The sequence below is a fragment of the Microcaecilia unicolor genome, chromosome 7, assembly GCF_901765095.1.
Source record: "Microcaecilia unicolor chromosome 7, aMicUni1.1, whole genome shotgun sequence".
NCBI lineage: Eukaryota > Metazoa > Chordata > Amphibia > Gymnophiona > Siphonopidae > Microcaecilia > Microcaecilia unicolor.
Genome location: NC_044037.1, coordinates 207580413 through 207596051, shown reverse-complemented (window position 1 = coordinate 207596051; position 15639 = coordinate 207580413). Strand labels below are relative to the sequence as shown.

Sequence of the window (15639 nt, the reverse complement as noted above, 5' to 3'; positions counted from 1 at the left end):
GCAATTTACAGTATTCTGTAAGTTACATAAAAAGTGTGCCCACCCATGCTCTACCAAGCTACAACTTATGTGTATGCTTATCTGCAGTGCAAGCTATATGCTATCACAGATAAGGACATAGTTACAGAATAGCACTGGCATTTTTTGTGTATGTGCATTGGAGCCGACTCTGTGAGTGCTGTGGGTGCTTGAGCACCCCCAATATTGGGAAAATTCCTTGTATGTGTCCAGGGAAGGGTCATTTCCATTGGCCTTAGCACCCCCAATAATTTTGAAAAGTTGGCGTATGTGTGCACATATAAGCGTATATGCTGGTATTCTAATTGATTGTGTGTATAGGTGGCATGTAATTGTGAGCACCTTCTTTACAGAAGTGCTCCAATATATCTAGAATGTACTTAAAAGGTAATGCATATTCAAAGACTCCTAATAGGAGCCTGATATTCAAAGGGCTTTAACTGGGCAGGAAAGGATCCTGTCCAGTTAAACTCCACTGAGCTGGCCTCCCACCCATAATCAGCAGCACTAGGTACTACCGCTGAATATCTCCACTAACCAGCCATTCCTTAATCCGCTATGTTAGGGGCAGTCCAGGGACAGAGCTTGGGTTTAGCCATGACTTAGTCAGTTAGCGGGGACATTTGATCTGCTAACCGGCTAAGGAAGTACACAAAGTTAAGAAAGCAAAAATGCTGCCCAACTTTGTGCACCAAGTTAACCAGGTACTGGTCTGAATATGGACCACTGCCCAGTTTAATTCCAGGTCAGTGCACATATGTGGAGATTCAAAGCCAGGAGTCACTCATGTCCTGGAACTGAATATACAGGGTTACTTCAGACAGTGGTTGAGAGTGGCTTATGGGCTTACGCATTGACTCTTACTTTTAAAAGAAAATCTATTTGCTAAATATAGAGTTAAGTATTAAGTTTCAAGTTTATTTACATCTTTATATACCACCCATGGTCGGGCCTTCTGAGCAGTTTTCAATAAAATTATTTAAAAAATAAAGTATAAAAGAAAGGAAAAAACTACAATTGTTAAAAGTAAAGGTGAGAAAAGAAAAGCTAAAAACAAGGTTTTTAAAAAGCCAAAAAATTGACAGACGGTGTTAGCAGATGTCCTGATCTCGGGAGTGCAAAGGCAAGGAGAAAGAAGGGAACCCGGAAAGGAAATTTAAGCAGTCATGTCATAGGGATTGAAGGCATCTTGAAATAGGAATGTTTTGCCCCAGGTACAAAATAAGTACCTGTATATATGTAAACCGCTTTGAATGTAGTTGCAAAATACCACAGAAAGGCGGTATATCAAGTCCCATTTCCCTTTCCCTTTAAAGGCAGTTTTAAATGATAAACTGGATAGATTCAGATCGTAAAAAATTTGGCGGGGAATTCCATAAAGTAGGGGCTACATTAAAACTTGGTGAACTTGTAGTATCCAGTCTTATTATTTGAAGAGGGAGTAACTAGTCAATTTTGACATGAAGACCGATGTGATCGAAATGGGGTATAGGATACCAGAAATCGAGAGAGATAAAGAGGCTGTATAGAGTGGTATATTTTATGAGTAAATGTCAAGATTTTATAAGTTCTCCTATGAGTAATAAGCAGCCAATGCTCTCAAAACATTGGAGGCGTTAAGATCAATCTTCATAAATCCAGGTAGTAACCCAGGTTAATATCCATTTCTACAAAATATAGCTAGGAGATTCAAATGAGCTTTTGGCTCATTTATATCAATAGCTACATTTCACATGTGATCCAACTGCCTCAGCAAGCCTGTCAAAATTAGAGCCCACAGGCCTGAAGGGAAGGCACCCTTCTCCCAAGATTCTCTGGCTCCTGGTGGACCAATAGGCCCAATGTCCCCCTCCCCAGCCTCAACATAGAGCATAAATATCATAAGCCTACCTCCCTCCCTCCCCATTTTCCCCAAAGCCCTGTCCCTCTATCAATGAGGGTCAGGTTGGGCCAGCTCACCCCAGCCTTCCCATAGTCCCCCTATTTCCCCTGGGACCCCAACTCACCCCAAGGGGGCCTAAGGATAATAGCTTGATTCTTTAAAATGGGGCCACTGACCCTAGTGGTATACTCATGGTACTACCGCTAAGGGTCAGACTGTCCCCATTTTGATGACAGCAGGGGCAGAAATAAATGAATGCCACTCTTGCTCCTGGCTCGTTGAGGTTTGTTGGGCTCCTGGGAGAAGAAATGAGGGACAACAGGAGGGGTGAGGTAAGCTGAGCCAGGCCAGGCTGACCTTCATTGATGGAGGGACAAGCTTTGGGGGGGGGGGGGTGGAGGAGGAAGCAGGGTTATGATATTTTTTCCACATGCTGGGGCTGGGGTGGGGAGGGGGGCATCAGATCCATTTGGGTCACCAGAGATCAGAGATCTCTGAAGGGATGCGGTTCCAGAGATCTCCGCTTTGAGATGGTGGGTCCTTTAATTTTGGCAGGCCAGATGAAGGCAACTCCACACAAAAGGAACCTTTTGTATCCTGACAGCTCTTGAGCAGTATTTTTTTTCTGCAAAAAAAGTGCTCAAAAGGTTTTTGCCACAGTCCTATATTTGCTTTTTTTTTTCTTTTTTGCATTAATGAGCTGCTTACATGATGCTGCATGGCAGCAGCTCATTAATGCAAATTTACACAAACTTTGCATAGTGTGCTTCATGTGGAAGTTTACTTCTGTAAAGTATATTTTTGCAAATTGATTTGGCAAAAGTGCACTTGATGCAAAAAATACCCCCCCCCCCCCCAAAAAAAAAAAAAAAAAACTGCACCTTGGCATTTTTGCACTTTTCTAGGCATTTGGTGCAATTATTTGCACCAAGTGGCCTTTTGCTAACCCATTTTATACTTTAGTACAAAGGGACCTCCATAGTTTTATCTTTCACAAAGTTTCCTGTTGAAAAAGGTCACATGCAATTTTTCTACCACACCTGTCTGCATGTAAGTTCAGGCTTGCAGTATTTCATAAAGAGTCTGCATGATTTTCTGTGCATTAGTACATATTTTAGAGCTGTACCAAATAGTATGTATTACTATTCAGCCAAATACAAATAATGAAAAATATTATTTGGTTGAATATAAATAATGGACATTGAGCTCTAACATTACAAATAATAAAAGAAGCAACGTGAAATCAGAGATCAAATGTTTGTTTCAGTAGGATTTAGCTCACTAGAGGCTCCGATAATTCATATTTGAATTTAATTCACTAATCAGCTGAGTACAAATAAAGTATTCAGGGCCAAATTGAATTGAATACAAATATTTGGTACAACCCTTGTATATATGTCATGAAGTTTAGAATGAAATGTACATTATCCCCCAGATTCTATATAGTGCAACTAAATTTGTGTGCGCAAATCTGAGTGTATTCTGTTTTGCGCACAACTTAGTTAACAAGCCAATCAAAGCCGATAATTGGATGTTAAGCAATTATTGGCACTAATTAGAATTTACGTACACTACTCGTTAAGCATATTCTATAAAATAGTTCACATAAATTCTACCACATGGATCTCAAAAGTGGACACGGCCATGGGTAGAGCAGGGCCAGGTCAGTGTTATAGAATAGACCTATTCCATGCCTAAAGTTAGGCATGGGCATTTACACCAGTTTCTCATTGGCATAATTGGTTATGCCTAAATTCTGATCGCGTAGATGAATTTAGGCATATTCTGTAAACTGCACCTGCCTTTAGGCACTGTTTACAGAATATGCCTAAGCGTGTTTTCCTTCGGCACTGATTTTTTTAGATGACATATACAGAATTAGTCTCTAAATGTCTCAGAAAGGTTCTCACATTTTTTTGCATAAGGCAGCATGGTTCAGTATTATTCTCAATAACAGGATTATGTTTGTGTTGTCTATTTAATTTTTTTCTTCTTTATATTGTAGTCAATCGACAGACAGATACATGGATAAAGTCTACCCCACCCCCTGATATTCAATACTATTTAACTGGCAATAAAGGCTCCTTGCCAGTTAAATAGGGTTTAAGTGCATAACTGCAGATATTCAGTGGGAGATAACTGGTTATCTCTCGCTAAATATCCTGGTTAGTGGTTTGCCGCTAACCAGCTATTCAGTGCCTAATCAAGCTATGTTAAGTGGTCAAACTAGGCCGCTTATGTAGCAGGTCTGTCTTTGACCGCTAAAAAGATAACCAGTTAGTGCTAAATATCAGCACAGCTAACTAACTTTTTAGCAGCTAAAATAAACCCTGATATTCAATGCTGATCACCGGATACAGCCCGGCATTGAATATCCAGGTTTAACACCAGTGGTGGACAACAAACATGCTGCCTGCCGCTGCCTGAATATCAGGTCCTACAATTCCAGCCATTGGTACAGTGGGATTGCTCTAAAAGCATAATGGCAGCTATTCACTGGATTCTATTTATGGAGCCCAAATTTTGGCACTCAAATTTGGGTGCTGATTGAAGATATGTGCACAAATTAATTGGCTTATGAGCCAATTAATTGCAATAAATTGATGTTGACAAACAATTTTTGCAGTTAATTGGCATTATTAAATATTTGTGTACACATCTTTGATGGTGTTATTCTATAACCCCATGCACCTAAACCCCTAGCTTACAACTGAAAAGGGGGTGTGATAGGGGCACTCCAAAAAGTTATAGAATAGCAGCATTTCTGCATCAAAATGCGGAGTTGGGTGCCAGCATTTATACCAGGTTTCAGCGCCCAAATTTGGGCATGAGAATGGGTTCTAAGCACTATTCTATAAACAGCACTCAACTTGGAGTGTTTTTTTATAGAATAGCGCTTCATGCTGATTTTTTTCCAGTGCCCAAATTTAGGTGTCATTTAATGAATCTGGTCCTATGTGAATAGTGCCATTGAATATCTTTACAGACCAACTCAGCACTATCTATATAGTGTATGGGTGGGGCTGCAAGTTATCTGGAGAACAGCGACATTTAGACAGCTATCCAGATAAAGTTAAGAAGCAAAAATGCTGTGCTAACTGCATCCAGATAGCTATCTGGATAGCGGTCTGTATATTACCACTGTCTGGATAGCGATGGTTCAGCCACTCGCTATCTGGATAGCAGTGCTGAATACGCAGGATTTATTTAAATGCTGCATCAGGTGTTTAAAAAAATTGTTGACCGTGAAGTTTAAATATCAACCCAGTTGTTTCAAATAAGGATAAGATGAAAGGAAAAAAGCTCTAGCCAGACCATCTCTAACCTGTAACAAAGGGGAGGTACATTTAAGTTACTGGAGACCACTTATATATGTGTGTATGTATATGTAGATAGATAGATAGATAGATAGAAATACAATCCATCAGATCCCCCTCCCCCGTGACATCATTGTGTTGCCATTAAGAAGTGCGCAGGTTCTCTTCCTGCTTTCTGACTTGACATGCTGTTGATTAGTGTCAATAAACAATACTGTATTTTAAATACAGATATCCTATGCTTGTTCTTTATGCATAAAGTATGTTTTCCATGCACATTTTAAGGGGTTATCATTGTTTTCCATATTATCTAATTTTTCACTTATTTGACAATGGCTCAGTCCCGTTTACATCAGATAATCAAGACTGTACTGTATATATAAATATATATATATATATATATATATATATATACACACACACACAAGTACTAATTATCTCTAACTACAAGAATTAGCACTCAATATTAACTTCCAATGAACCTGCTGCCATAGTATTTTAAAATGTATTTGTTTTTACAATGAATCAATGTGTAGATGAAATTTATATTCTCTTACCACTGCACCAGGCATCAGTCCCATTTGAGAGCCAAGCCCAGATTTCTCATCAAAGCCTCCTTGCATCTGTGATGAAAATGGCTGTAAAAGTAATAAATTAAACAATGATGATTACAAGAAAATTAACATAAATTCTGTTAGATTTATTTACTGATGAAGCACATACAAACATGAAAGTTTCTTAGTCTCTTATCTGGATACATTCTGATTAACCATCTGCTTTGGAATTGTGAGATTTCATCACCTATTGGCCAATGAACAGCACATTGTGCTGTACAAGAGGAAATTGCTTTTTGGTGTTATTTACCTCAGAAGTAAATAATGGATCCTTTAAATTTAGTACCTGTCTCTCTAGCTATCCATATGAGGCCATTGTAACTCTATATGCTGCCACATGGGGGCATAGTGAGCATAACAGGTAGGCTATTAAGATTCTCAGCCTTTCTTCCCCAATATTCAGACTTCTTCTGGTTTATTTCTCAAATTTATATTAATAAAAGTTTAAACTTGTCTTAGAACTTAACTTAGGGGCTCTTTTGCTAAGCTGTGTTAAGCAGCTAGTGCGGGTTTTACTGTGCAGTAAACATTAGCACTGATGTAAAATGAGTTTATTTTGTTGGGCAGACTGGATGGACCATTCAGGTCTTTATCTGTCATCATTTATTATGTTACTATATATTATGACATTCACTAACATTTACTGTACAATAAAACAGACTGTGGGGTAAAAATACCACACTAATTGCTTAAAGCAGCAATGGGTGGGATTCTGGCAGGACTGTGTAGGAGCAGGGCTTGATCTTCCTTGACATATAGTGTGTGATTGATTGCCACACACAGCACTATCAACAGTCCAGTAGCATGTGATTATCCCGGTGGCAGTGACGTACTATAACAAATAAGTAATAAAGTTAAGTGCCACAGTAGTGCATAGTCCCCATATCTGTCTCTTTCACTCCAGATTCCACTTCCCGTTATTCCGATCCCCCACCTCCCCACTATTTTCTTCCTAATCGCCCTTCTCCACATGTCTGAATCCCACCCCACATCATAAGCCCCCTCCCACCCCTCCCCAGTAACATAATCCTCCACCAATCCCCCTACATCATTAACCTGCCCCTCCCAACCCCCCTGGTGGCACAATCCTCCTTTTCTGATCCCCCCCAACAACAGAATTCCACTCCTGTAAGTGGCAGGCACGGAGATTTACATCAGCCTTAGAGATGGTGTAAATGTCTGAAATAATATTTTTCAAGCACGCATGTACATTTTAGTATTTTATAATCTACATGCACACGCCAGCCCAAGCTCCACCCAATGCCATCATTTCAAAGCACGCATTTTGGTACCAGTTGGTGTTTTATGAGGTCATTTACATGTATATGTGTAAATGACTAAACTACCACCAAAGTGGACATGTACTTTACCACCTAAAGTACAAGACCCATTATGAAAATCACCCTTTACATGGAGAGTACCGTTAATACATCTGCTGCAAGCCTAAATGTTAAAGGATGATCTGATCACTACTACTACTACTACTTAACATTTCTAGAGCGCTACTAGGGTTACGCAGCGCTGTACAGTTTAACAAAAAAGGACAGTCCCTGCTCAAAAGAGCTTACAATCTAATGGGCGAAATGTCAAGTTGGAGCAGTCTAGATTTCCTGAATAGAAGTATGGTGGTTAGGTGCCGAAGGCGACATTGAAGAGGTGGGCTTTGAGCAAGGCTTTGAAGATGGGCAGGGAGGGGGCCTGGCGCACGGGCTCAGGGAGTCCATCCCAGGCATGGGGTGAGGTGAGGCAGAAAGGGCCTGGAATAAACTCCCTGAGCCCGCACGCCAGGCCCCCTCCCTACCTCTTGTTGGTTTACCTACTTTTGCAGTGTTTATTTCATTGTCAGGCACACTAAGCTTTCAGAAAATGCAACATCACTATTAGCCAAGCAGCTCTGAATTTGAACAAGCTCTGAACAAGCTCTGTCTGCTAACATAAACAAAGATGGCAAAAATTGCCAGCCAATCAGCATTTTCAGTCTTAAATTGACATCTCATCTTTGTCTTAGAAAGATGGTGATTCTAACAATTCTGTCAGTAGGATGGTATGTTACTGAACATACAGTCAATCATTCTCATTCAAAAAAAAAAAGGCAGTATAAAAGCTACAATTAAGAGTTTGGACTGTACTATCCAATGAAAGAATTTGTTGTTTCATGTATTTATGGTTCTAGGTTATTTAAAAATGTTCTTCATAATTTCTATTTACCTACAAATATGACAAATATGAGTACATGGTCTTTTGATAGCACTTATCCTCTCAGAGTCAGGCTTGCTGAGAATCCTGAAAATTTCAAATTTTGTTTCACTGTGCAAAATTTTCCCAAATTCTTTGAGACAATAATTGTACACGATGAGAAATGTAACCTGCTGAACACAAAGGAGCTAGAAACACTACATTTACAGCATGGATTGAAAAATGTTGAAATTTTAATACTCTTCAAATATTTAGTGAATTAAAAAAAAATAATAAATATATATATATATATATATATATATATATATATATATATATATATATATATCAAACATCAGTAATAAGATTACCCTGCACAACATCATGTATAATACTTCTTCTCTTCTTGGGTATATCAAAAATGGACAACAATTGATTACAGCAACCAACTGTATCACCAATCTTTTCATAATAATATAAAAAAAAGGAAAAGACAATTTTAAAAAAACATGAGTAACATAGTAGATGACGGCAGAAAAAGACCCGTACAGTCCATCGTCTGCCCAACAAGACAAACTCATATGTGCTACTTTTTGTGTATACCCTACCTTGATTTGTACCTGTACTTTCAGTTCATTGCAAAATTATACTCCTTATTAAGCTGTCATTTATTTATTTGATAAAAGTTTGCTTAACTGCCCTTCAACAATATTACCTATCAAAGCAGGGTACAAATTGGCTAAAAATATCACATACATGGTTTCCATGGTAATTGCCTCTACTACCCAATGGATGTCATTTTCTGCATTGTCACAAAAATAGATCCTGACAAAATCGAAAATTTTTAAAAAGCCAGGACCATATTTTTAGAAAGGTACCTCTCGATATTAAGGTTTTTATCTACATTAACAAGAAATAGCTGTTATCCTAAGAAACAGAAACAAAGAAATGACAGCAGATAAAAATAATTTTGCCTATCCAGTCTGCTCATATAGACCACCTGCTAATCTTTAATATCCCTTCCTCTCCCTTAGAGATCCTCTATGCATGTCCCATGCTTTCTTGAATTCAAATGCAGTCTTTGTCAGGCCGTTCCACATATTCACCACCCATTCCATAAAAGAGTATTTCCTTAGGTTAATCCTGAGTCTATCCCCTTTAAAACTTCATCCATTGCCCCTCATTCCAGAACTTTCTTTCAATTATGCCTTGAAGATATTTAAATGTCTCTAGCATATCTCCCCTCTCCTTACTTTTTCCACAATATCTATATTGAGATCTTTAAGTCTAACCACTGACTCCATCCTTTTTGAAGGTGCATTCTCAAAGAATTGTATCCATTATTCTAAATGAGGTTTCACCAGAGACTTATATAAAGGCTTTATCACCTCTTTTTTCCTACTGGTCACTCCTCTCCCTATGCACCCACGCATCCTTCTGGCTTTTGCTGTCACCTTTTCCACTTGTCAGATATGATCACCCCCAAGTCCTGCTCTTCTTTTGTGCATAGATGTACTGTACTGCTCCCTTGGATTTAAACTGTATTGCTCCCTTGCATTATCTGTATGCACATATGCATGTATACGAAAGATGACAATACATAATTCAGTATGTCTTCTATGGCTTCATAATCCAATATAAGCCTTCAAATAACATACCTGACCAGGATGTGATGGGTGTCCTGGAGGGCCAGGATCACCGGGCTGCCCTGGAATACCAGGTTCACCATCAAATCCAGGCGGACCACGAGCTCCCTAGGGAAGAAAAAAAAAGTAAAATAGCGTTGATGAAAATAAGAAATATACAAACCAGATTTATTTGGAATCAAAAATATATAATGAATGGGAAAAAAACTTTTCCTTGCTGCTTGCAGGTTTTTAAAATTTGTGTTTATGATCCCCCAAACCAGAGGTATCCAACCTGCAGTCCCCGCTAGCCGCACTTGAGAATTTTAGCAAAATGTTTTTCCTTACCTAAATAGCTAGTACAAATGACTTTAAAGCACTGCAGAGCTGTTTGGTGGATATAAAGCTACATTTTCAGAAGAGATTCACAGATTTTGATGAGCACAAATTATGCTAAAACAGGTTAAAATATTCATATGGCCCACACACATAGAAGATTTCTGATCATGTGACCTCATTGTTGAAAAATCTTGGACTCTCCTACACTAAGCCTTTCTCTCCCCTTTCTGCATCATTTCGAAAGAACTTAACAAATCAAGCCTCAGTCATTTCATTGTAGTAAAGTTATGACTTCAGAAAATAACAACATGAGTTTCCAAATGATTGTATATAAACCAGAGTACCAACTTTAAAAAGTAAAATAAAGAACATTTCAAAGTACCAGCAGACACATGTTTAAAATTTCAACAAAATGCACTTGACTATTGAAATGTCTGCGATAGATAGATATCTATCTATCTGATAGATAGATAGATAGATAGATAGATAGATAGATAGATAGATAGATAGATAGATTCAACATTCAAAAGGGTTTAACTGGGCAGGAAGGCTGCCGAATATGTGCTGACATGCACATCCCTAACTTATAGCAATTTTTGCTTAATGTAAATTTAATATTAGTATCCTGAAAACGTAACCTGTCTGTGGTTCTTCAGCACCATCAGTACATGTCAAAGTGAAAGGGGATCTTTTGACAAGAACAGCTATTTTTCTGTGTCCATGTACACATAGGGGGCATGTGCATCCTGGAAATTAGGCTCTGTAGTTCTGTGGGAACATCTTGCTTATAAAGTAACTTCTAAAATGAAGTGCATTCTTTTATTACTGCAATTTGTATGCTCTGTTCTTGGGCTTCCTAATAAAGAAAATGCATAAGAAAGATTTGCATGTATTTTACATCAACTATAGACATACAGTGAAACCTCGGTTTTCGTCGATAATTCGTCTGAAAATTATCAACAAAAACCGAAACCGACGAAAACCGAGGCAACAAGCAATTTTTCTTCTAAATTCTTTTAAATGAATAAAAAAGACTAATGTGTAGAACAGATGAATATTTAACATGCCATTTACCTTTCTGAAGACTCTTCTTGATGTACAGAAGATGGAGAAGGAGGAGCAGATACTGTATTATTGTTTGGAAGGGGGATCCCCCTCCATAAGGACACAATCTGGGGGGGTCACTTCCCTTCTCGTTCTTTTGGCATTAGGACCAGCTTCTGCGGGGGTCACTTTCCTTCTTGTTCTTTTGGCACTAGGACCAGCTACTGGGGAGGTCACTTCCCTTCTTGTTCTTTTGGCATTAGGACCAGCTACTGGGGGGGATCACTTCCCTTCTTTTTCTTTTGGCACTAGGACCAGCTTCTGGGGGGGGGGGGGGGGGGTTACTTCCCTTCTTGTTCTTTTAGCACTAGGACCAGCTTCAGAGTCTGTGGACCCATGCCGCACAAGAAACCTGTCCAAAGAGGTTTGTTTCTGTCGCCTCTTTAAGATTTGCCTAAAATGGGGCAAGACATTATCATTAAACAAGTTGCAGACATGGCCTGCAACAGCTTTGTCTGGGTGATGTTTCTCCACAAACACCTGCACTTTACTCCACATGGAGAAGATGTCCTTAATCTCTGAAGAAGACACATTCTTTCCTGTTTCTTCTTCCTTATCCGAAGCAACTTCTTTATCTGCCGTCTGTTGCACTTCTAGTTGAAGGTCTTGCAGCTCTTCAGTGGTGAGTTCTTCACTGTGGTCATCCACCAACTCTTCCACATCTTCACCACTCACCTCCAAACCCATGGATCTACCCAAATGAACAATTGACTGCACAACATGTGTAGGGTCATCAGGTGAAGGATCATTCCTTTCTGAATCTCTCTCATGCACACATCCCGGCCATAATTTCTTCCAGCCACAGTTTATCACCCTGGATGTCACTCCCTGCCAAGCCTTATGAGGCTGATGCAGCTGAGAATGGTGAAATGGTTTTTCCAGAACTCTCTTAAGAACAATTCTGGGGTAAATATTCTTATTTCTAGAACTGTAGAGAGTGTCACTAACATATTTTGATAGAATAGGCCATCTTTGACTTGTTGCTGTGATGGATGTCAATGAATCACCCAATGACATAACAAACAAAACAGATGCTACAACGGCAAAATATTATAGGGCAATTTTATAAATTAATTTTATTACATATGTGGCCATATATGCTTTTATAAAATTAGGCCCACCATAAAAGTACACCTGTTGGCATGAGTAAGTGTTGCAAAGGCATTCTGGATAAAGCACAACCACAGGTGCAGTTGAGAAGAATGCAAGTTGAGTACAGAATATGCTAATCAACATGCATACTCTGTGCATGGACATTTCCACAGTCCTGTAGAAATTGCACTAGTAGGTACCTATCCAGCTCATTTTTGAAAGAGATCCCTGGCCATCTTCCGAAACAAATCAGGAGATGGCCGGCGATCTCCTGAACCCGGCCAAATCGGTATAATCGAAAGCCGATTTTGGCCAGCACCAACTGCTTTCTGTCATGGAGCCGGCGAAACTTCAAGGGGGCATGTCTGTAGGGTAGTGAAGGCAGGACGGGGGCAGGACGGGGCAGGACAGGTGCATGCTCACGAGATGGCCGACTTCGCCCGATAATGGAAAAAAAAAGCCAGGCTTGACAAGCATTTCGCTGGCTTTACTTCGTCCCTTTTTTTCACGACCAAGCTTCACAAAGGAGCCCCAACTGACCAAATGACCACTGGAGGGAATCAGGGATCACCTCTCCTTACTCCCCCAGTGGTCACCAACCTCCTCCCACCCAAAAAAAAACCTTTATTGCCAGCCTCTATGCCAGCCTGAAATGTCATACCCAGCTCCCTGACAGCAGTATGCAAGTCCCTGGAGCAGTTTTTAGTGGGTGCTGTGCACTTCAGGCAGGTGGACCCAGGCCCATCCCCCCCTACCTGTTACACTTGTGGTGGTAAATGGGAGCCATCCAACCCCCCCCCCCCCAAAAAAAACCCCACTGTACCCACATGTAGGTGTCCCCCTTCACCCCTTAGGGCTATGGTAGAGTTGTAAAGTTGTGGGTAGTGGGTTTTGGGGAGATTTGGGGGGCTCAGAACACAAGGTAAGGGAGCTATGTACCTGGGAGCTGTTGCTATTTTTTTTTTTTTTTTTAATTTTTAGAAGTGCCCCCTAGGGTGCCCAGTTGGTGTCCTGGTATGTGAGGGGGGGCCAGTGCACTACAAATGCTGGCTCCTCCCACAACCAAATGCCTTGCATTTCGCCGGGTTTGAGATGGCCGGGCCCGGTTTCCATTATGGCTGAAAAATGAAGCTGGCCATCTCCTCTACACCCAGCGATCGATTTAGCCGGCTCCAACCGTATTTCGAAAATACGGTTGGCTCCACCCCCTTGCAGCGCCAGCCCCGAAGATGGCCAGCCAGATATTTGGCCTGCGCCATTCAATTATGCCCCTCTATGTGTCTTTATTAAACAGGGACAAAATAGGCACCTTCTTCCCACTAAAGCTGGGCACCCTAAGAAAATGATCCTTCATAATTTATTGAAACACTAGACTCATTCTTGATTAATGAAAATAAACCTTTTAAACAAGGAAACAATTTATATCTGTTTATATCAAAGCTTCCAAAATCTGTTGAAGGACCCCAGAGTCAGTATAGTTTCTACACTGAGATCTTGACTGCCTGTGAGGTCATTAAGACTGGTGTGAGAACCCCTGGTTTATATCATATTGTATATAAATAACAATTTATTTAAAATATATGTTAATATCCTGCAGTGATCATTTTCATTTTGGAGTGACAAATCATGAGCCAGCTCTAAAAAAAAAACTTTAGAAGATTGTCATAACAATCCACAAAATTGCTGGTAGATGAGTTTCAATTGAGGTCAAAATCAGCACTGCATTTTAACAATTATAAGATTCTCGAGTTTAATTGCTGAAGATTTGTAGGGGATAAAAATTCAACTTCAGCAAGACTATTGTCTACCAGGGAAAAAATCAAACAGAGAAAAAGCATACAATTGCATCCAGCTTTACTACCTATCATAGCCTTGTACTTCGTCATCTGGCATTGGATCATTCTCAAGAAAGGGATCTGGGTGTCGTCGTCGATAATACACTGAAACCTTCTGCTCAGTGTGCTGCTGTGGCTCGGAAAGCGAATAGAATGTTGGGTATTATTAGGAAAGGTATGGAAAACAGGAGTGAGGATGTTATAATGCCGTTATATCGCTCCATGGTGCGACCGCACCTTGAGTATTGTGTTCAATTCTGGTCACCATATCTCAAGAAAGATATAGTGGAATTGGAAAAGGTGCAGCGAAGGGCGACTAAAATGATAGTGGGGATGGGACGACTTCCCTATGAAGAAAGACTAAGGAGGCTAGGGCTTTTCAGCTTGGAGAAGAGATGGCTGAGGGGAGACATAATAGAGGTATATAAAATAATGAGTGGAGTGGAACAGGTGGATGTGAAGCGTCTGTTCATGCTTTCCAAAAATACTAGTACTAGGGGGCATGCAATGAAACAAATCAGAGAAAAATTTTCTTCACCCAACGCGTAATTAAACTCTGGAATTCGTTGCCGGAGAACGTGGTGAAGGCGGTTAGCTTGGCAGAGTTTAAAAAGGGGTTAGACAGTTTCCTAAAGGACAAGTCCATAAACCGCTATTAAATGGACTTGGGAAAAATCCACAATTCCAGGAATAACATGTATAGAATGTCTGTACGTTTGGGAAGCTTGCCAGGTGCCCTTGGCCTGGATTGGCCACTGTCGTGGATGCTGGGCTTGATGGACCCTTGGTCTTTTCTCAGTGTGGCATTACTTATGTACTTATGATGTGAGTGGGTGTAGTATCTTCTAGCTCTCCTAAAAACTGCTTCTGTTCAGACTGACTTTTCCTGGGTTTTTCTTTATTCCTCTCCCATGCCTACTCACATTTGCCCTTGTATATTTTCATCAGCCTAACAGCCCCCTAGTCTTACTTTCTGCCATCCACTCCAAATTATATGCTCCTTTATGTGCTCAGATAATTCTCTACAGCCTAGTTTAGCTCCCCATGTAGTCAGTCTCATCATATTATCTTATATCCAAGGACATTATCATCACCTCATATGTCTAATCATCATTCCTTTCTTTTACCCTCATTATATCTTCTTTCCATGTCATCATTGCCTTTTCTTAAAAATTAGGCTTTGTATCTAATGCCAGCTCTTTTGTCCTGAATATTGCAACTTCAGACCACAGTTCTATAATCACTATTTCTAAATCTTATATCATCCGGTTTCATCCCCTCCGTATTGCCTAAGTCATTTCTCTTTCTACCCTTATGGTTTGGCTTTCCTTGTTCTGATTTTGCTTTCTGATGATGTGGTATGCCAAACTGCCTTATGATTAGAGTGAATAGAGAGAAAGCTTGCCAGTGATTATGTTGCCAAAATACAAACAGTAATATAAACTGCATTGAAATACAGTCTGTAATTACTTGTATATTCCAGAACATTGTCCACAGTTCATTTTACATTGACAAGTTGAAGGGCGTATAGTGTTCAAAACTGAGTCACAAATTCGAAAAGGTTTTACCCACAACCTATTTGTTGACCTTTATTTCTGTAATATGTAAGGGTTGAGAGAAGGGTATGGAAGGCTGGGT

At 39.9% G+C, this 15639-nt stretch overlaps 1 protein-coding gene across 1 annotated transcript in view; it reads right to left on the bottom strand.

The window, feature by feature from the left end:
• The window catches only part of COL5A2 (collagen type V alpha 2 chain), a 335742-nt gene that overhangs the window by 183894 nt on the left and 136209 nt on the right, over window positions 1–15639 (bottom strand). The window contains 2 exon segments of the mRNA XM_030208786.1: window positions 5775–5855; window positions 9665–9760. Of these exon segments, the coding sequence (XP_030064646.1) occupies window positions 5775–5855; window positions 9665–9760 (177 nt within the window).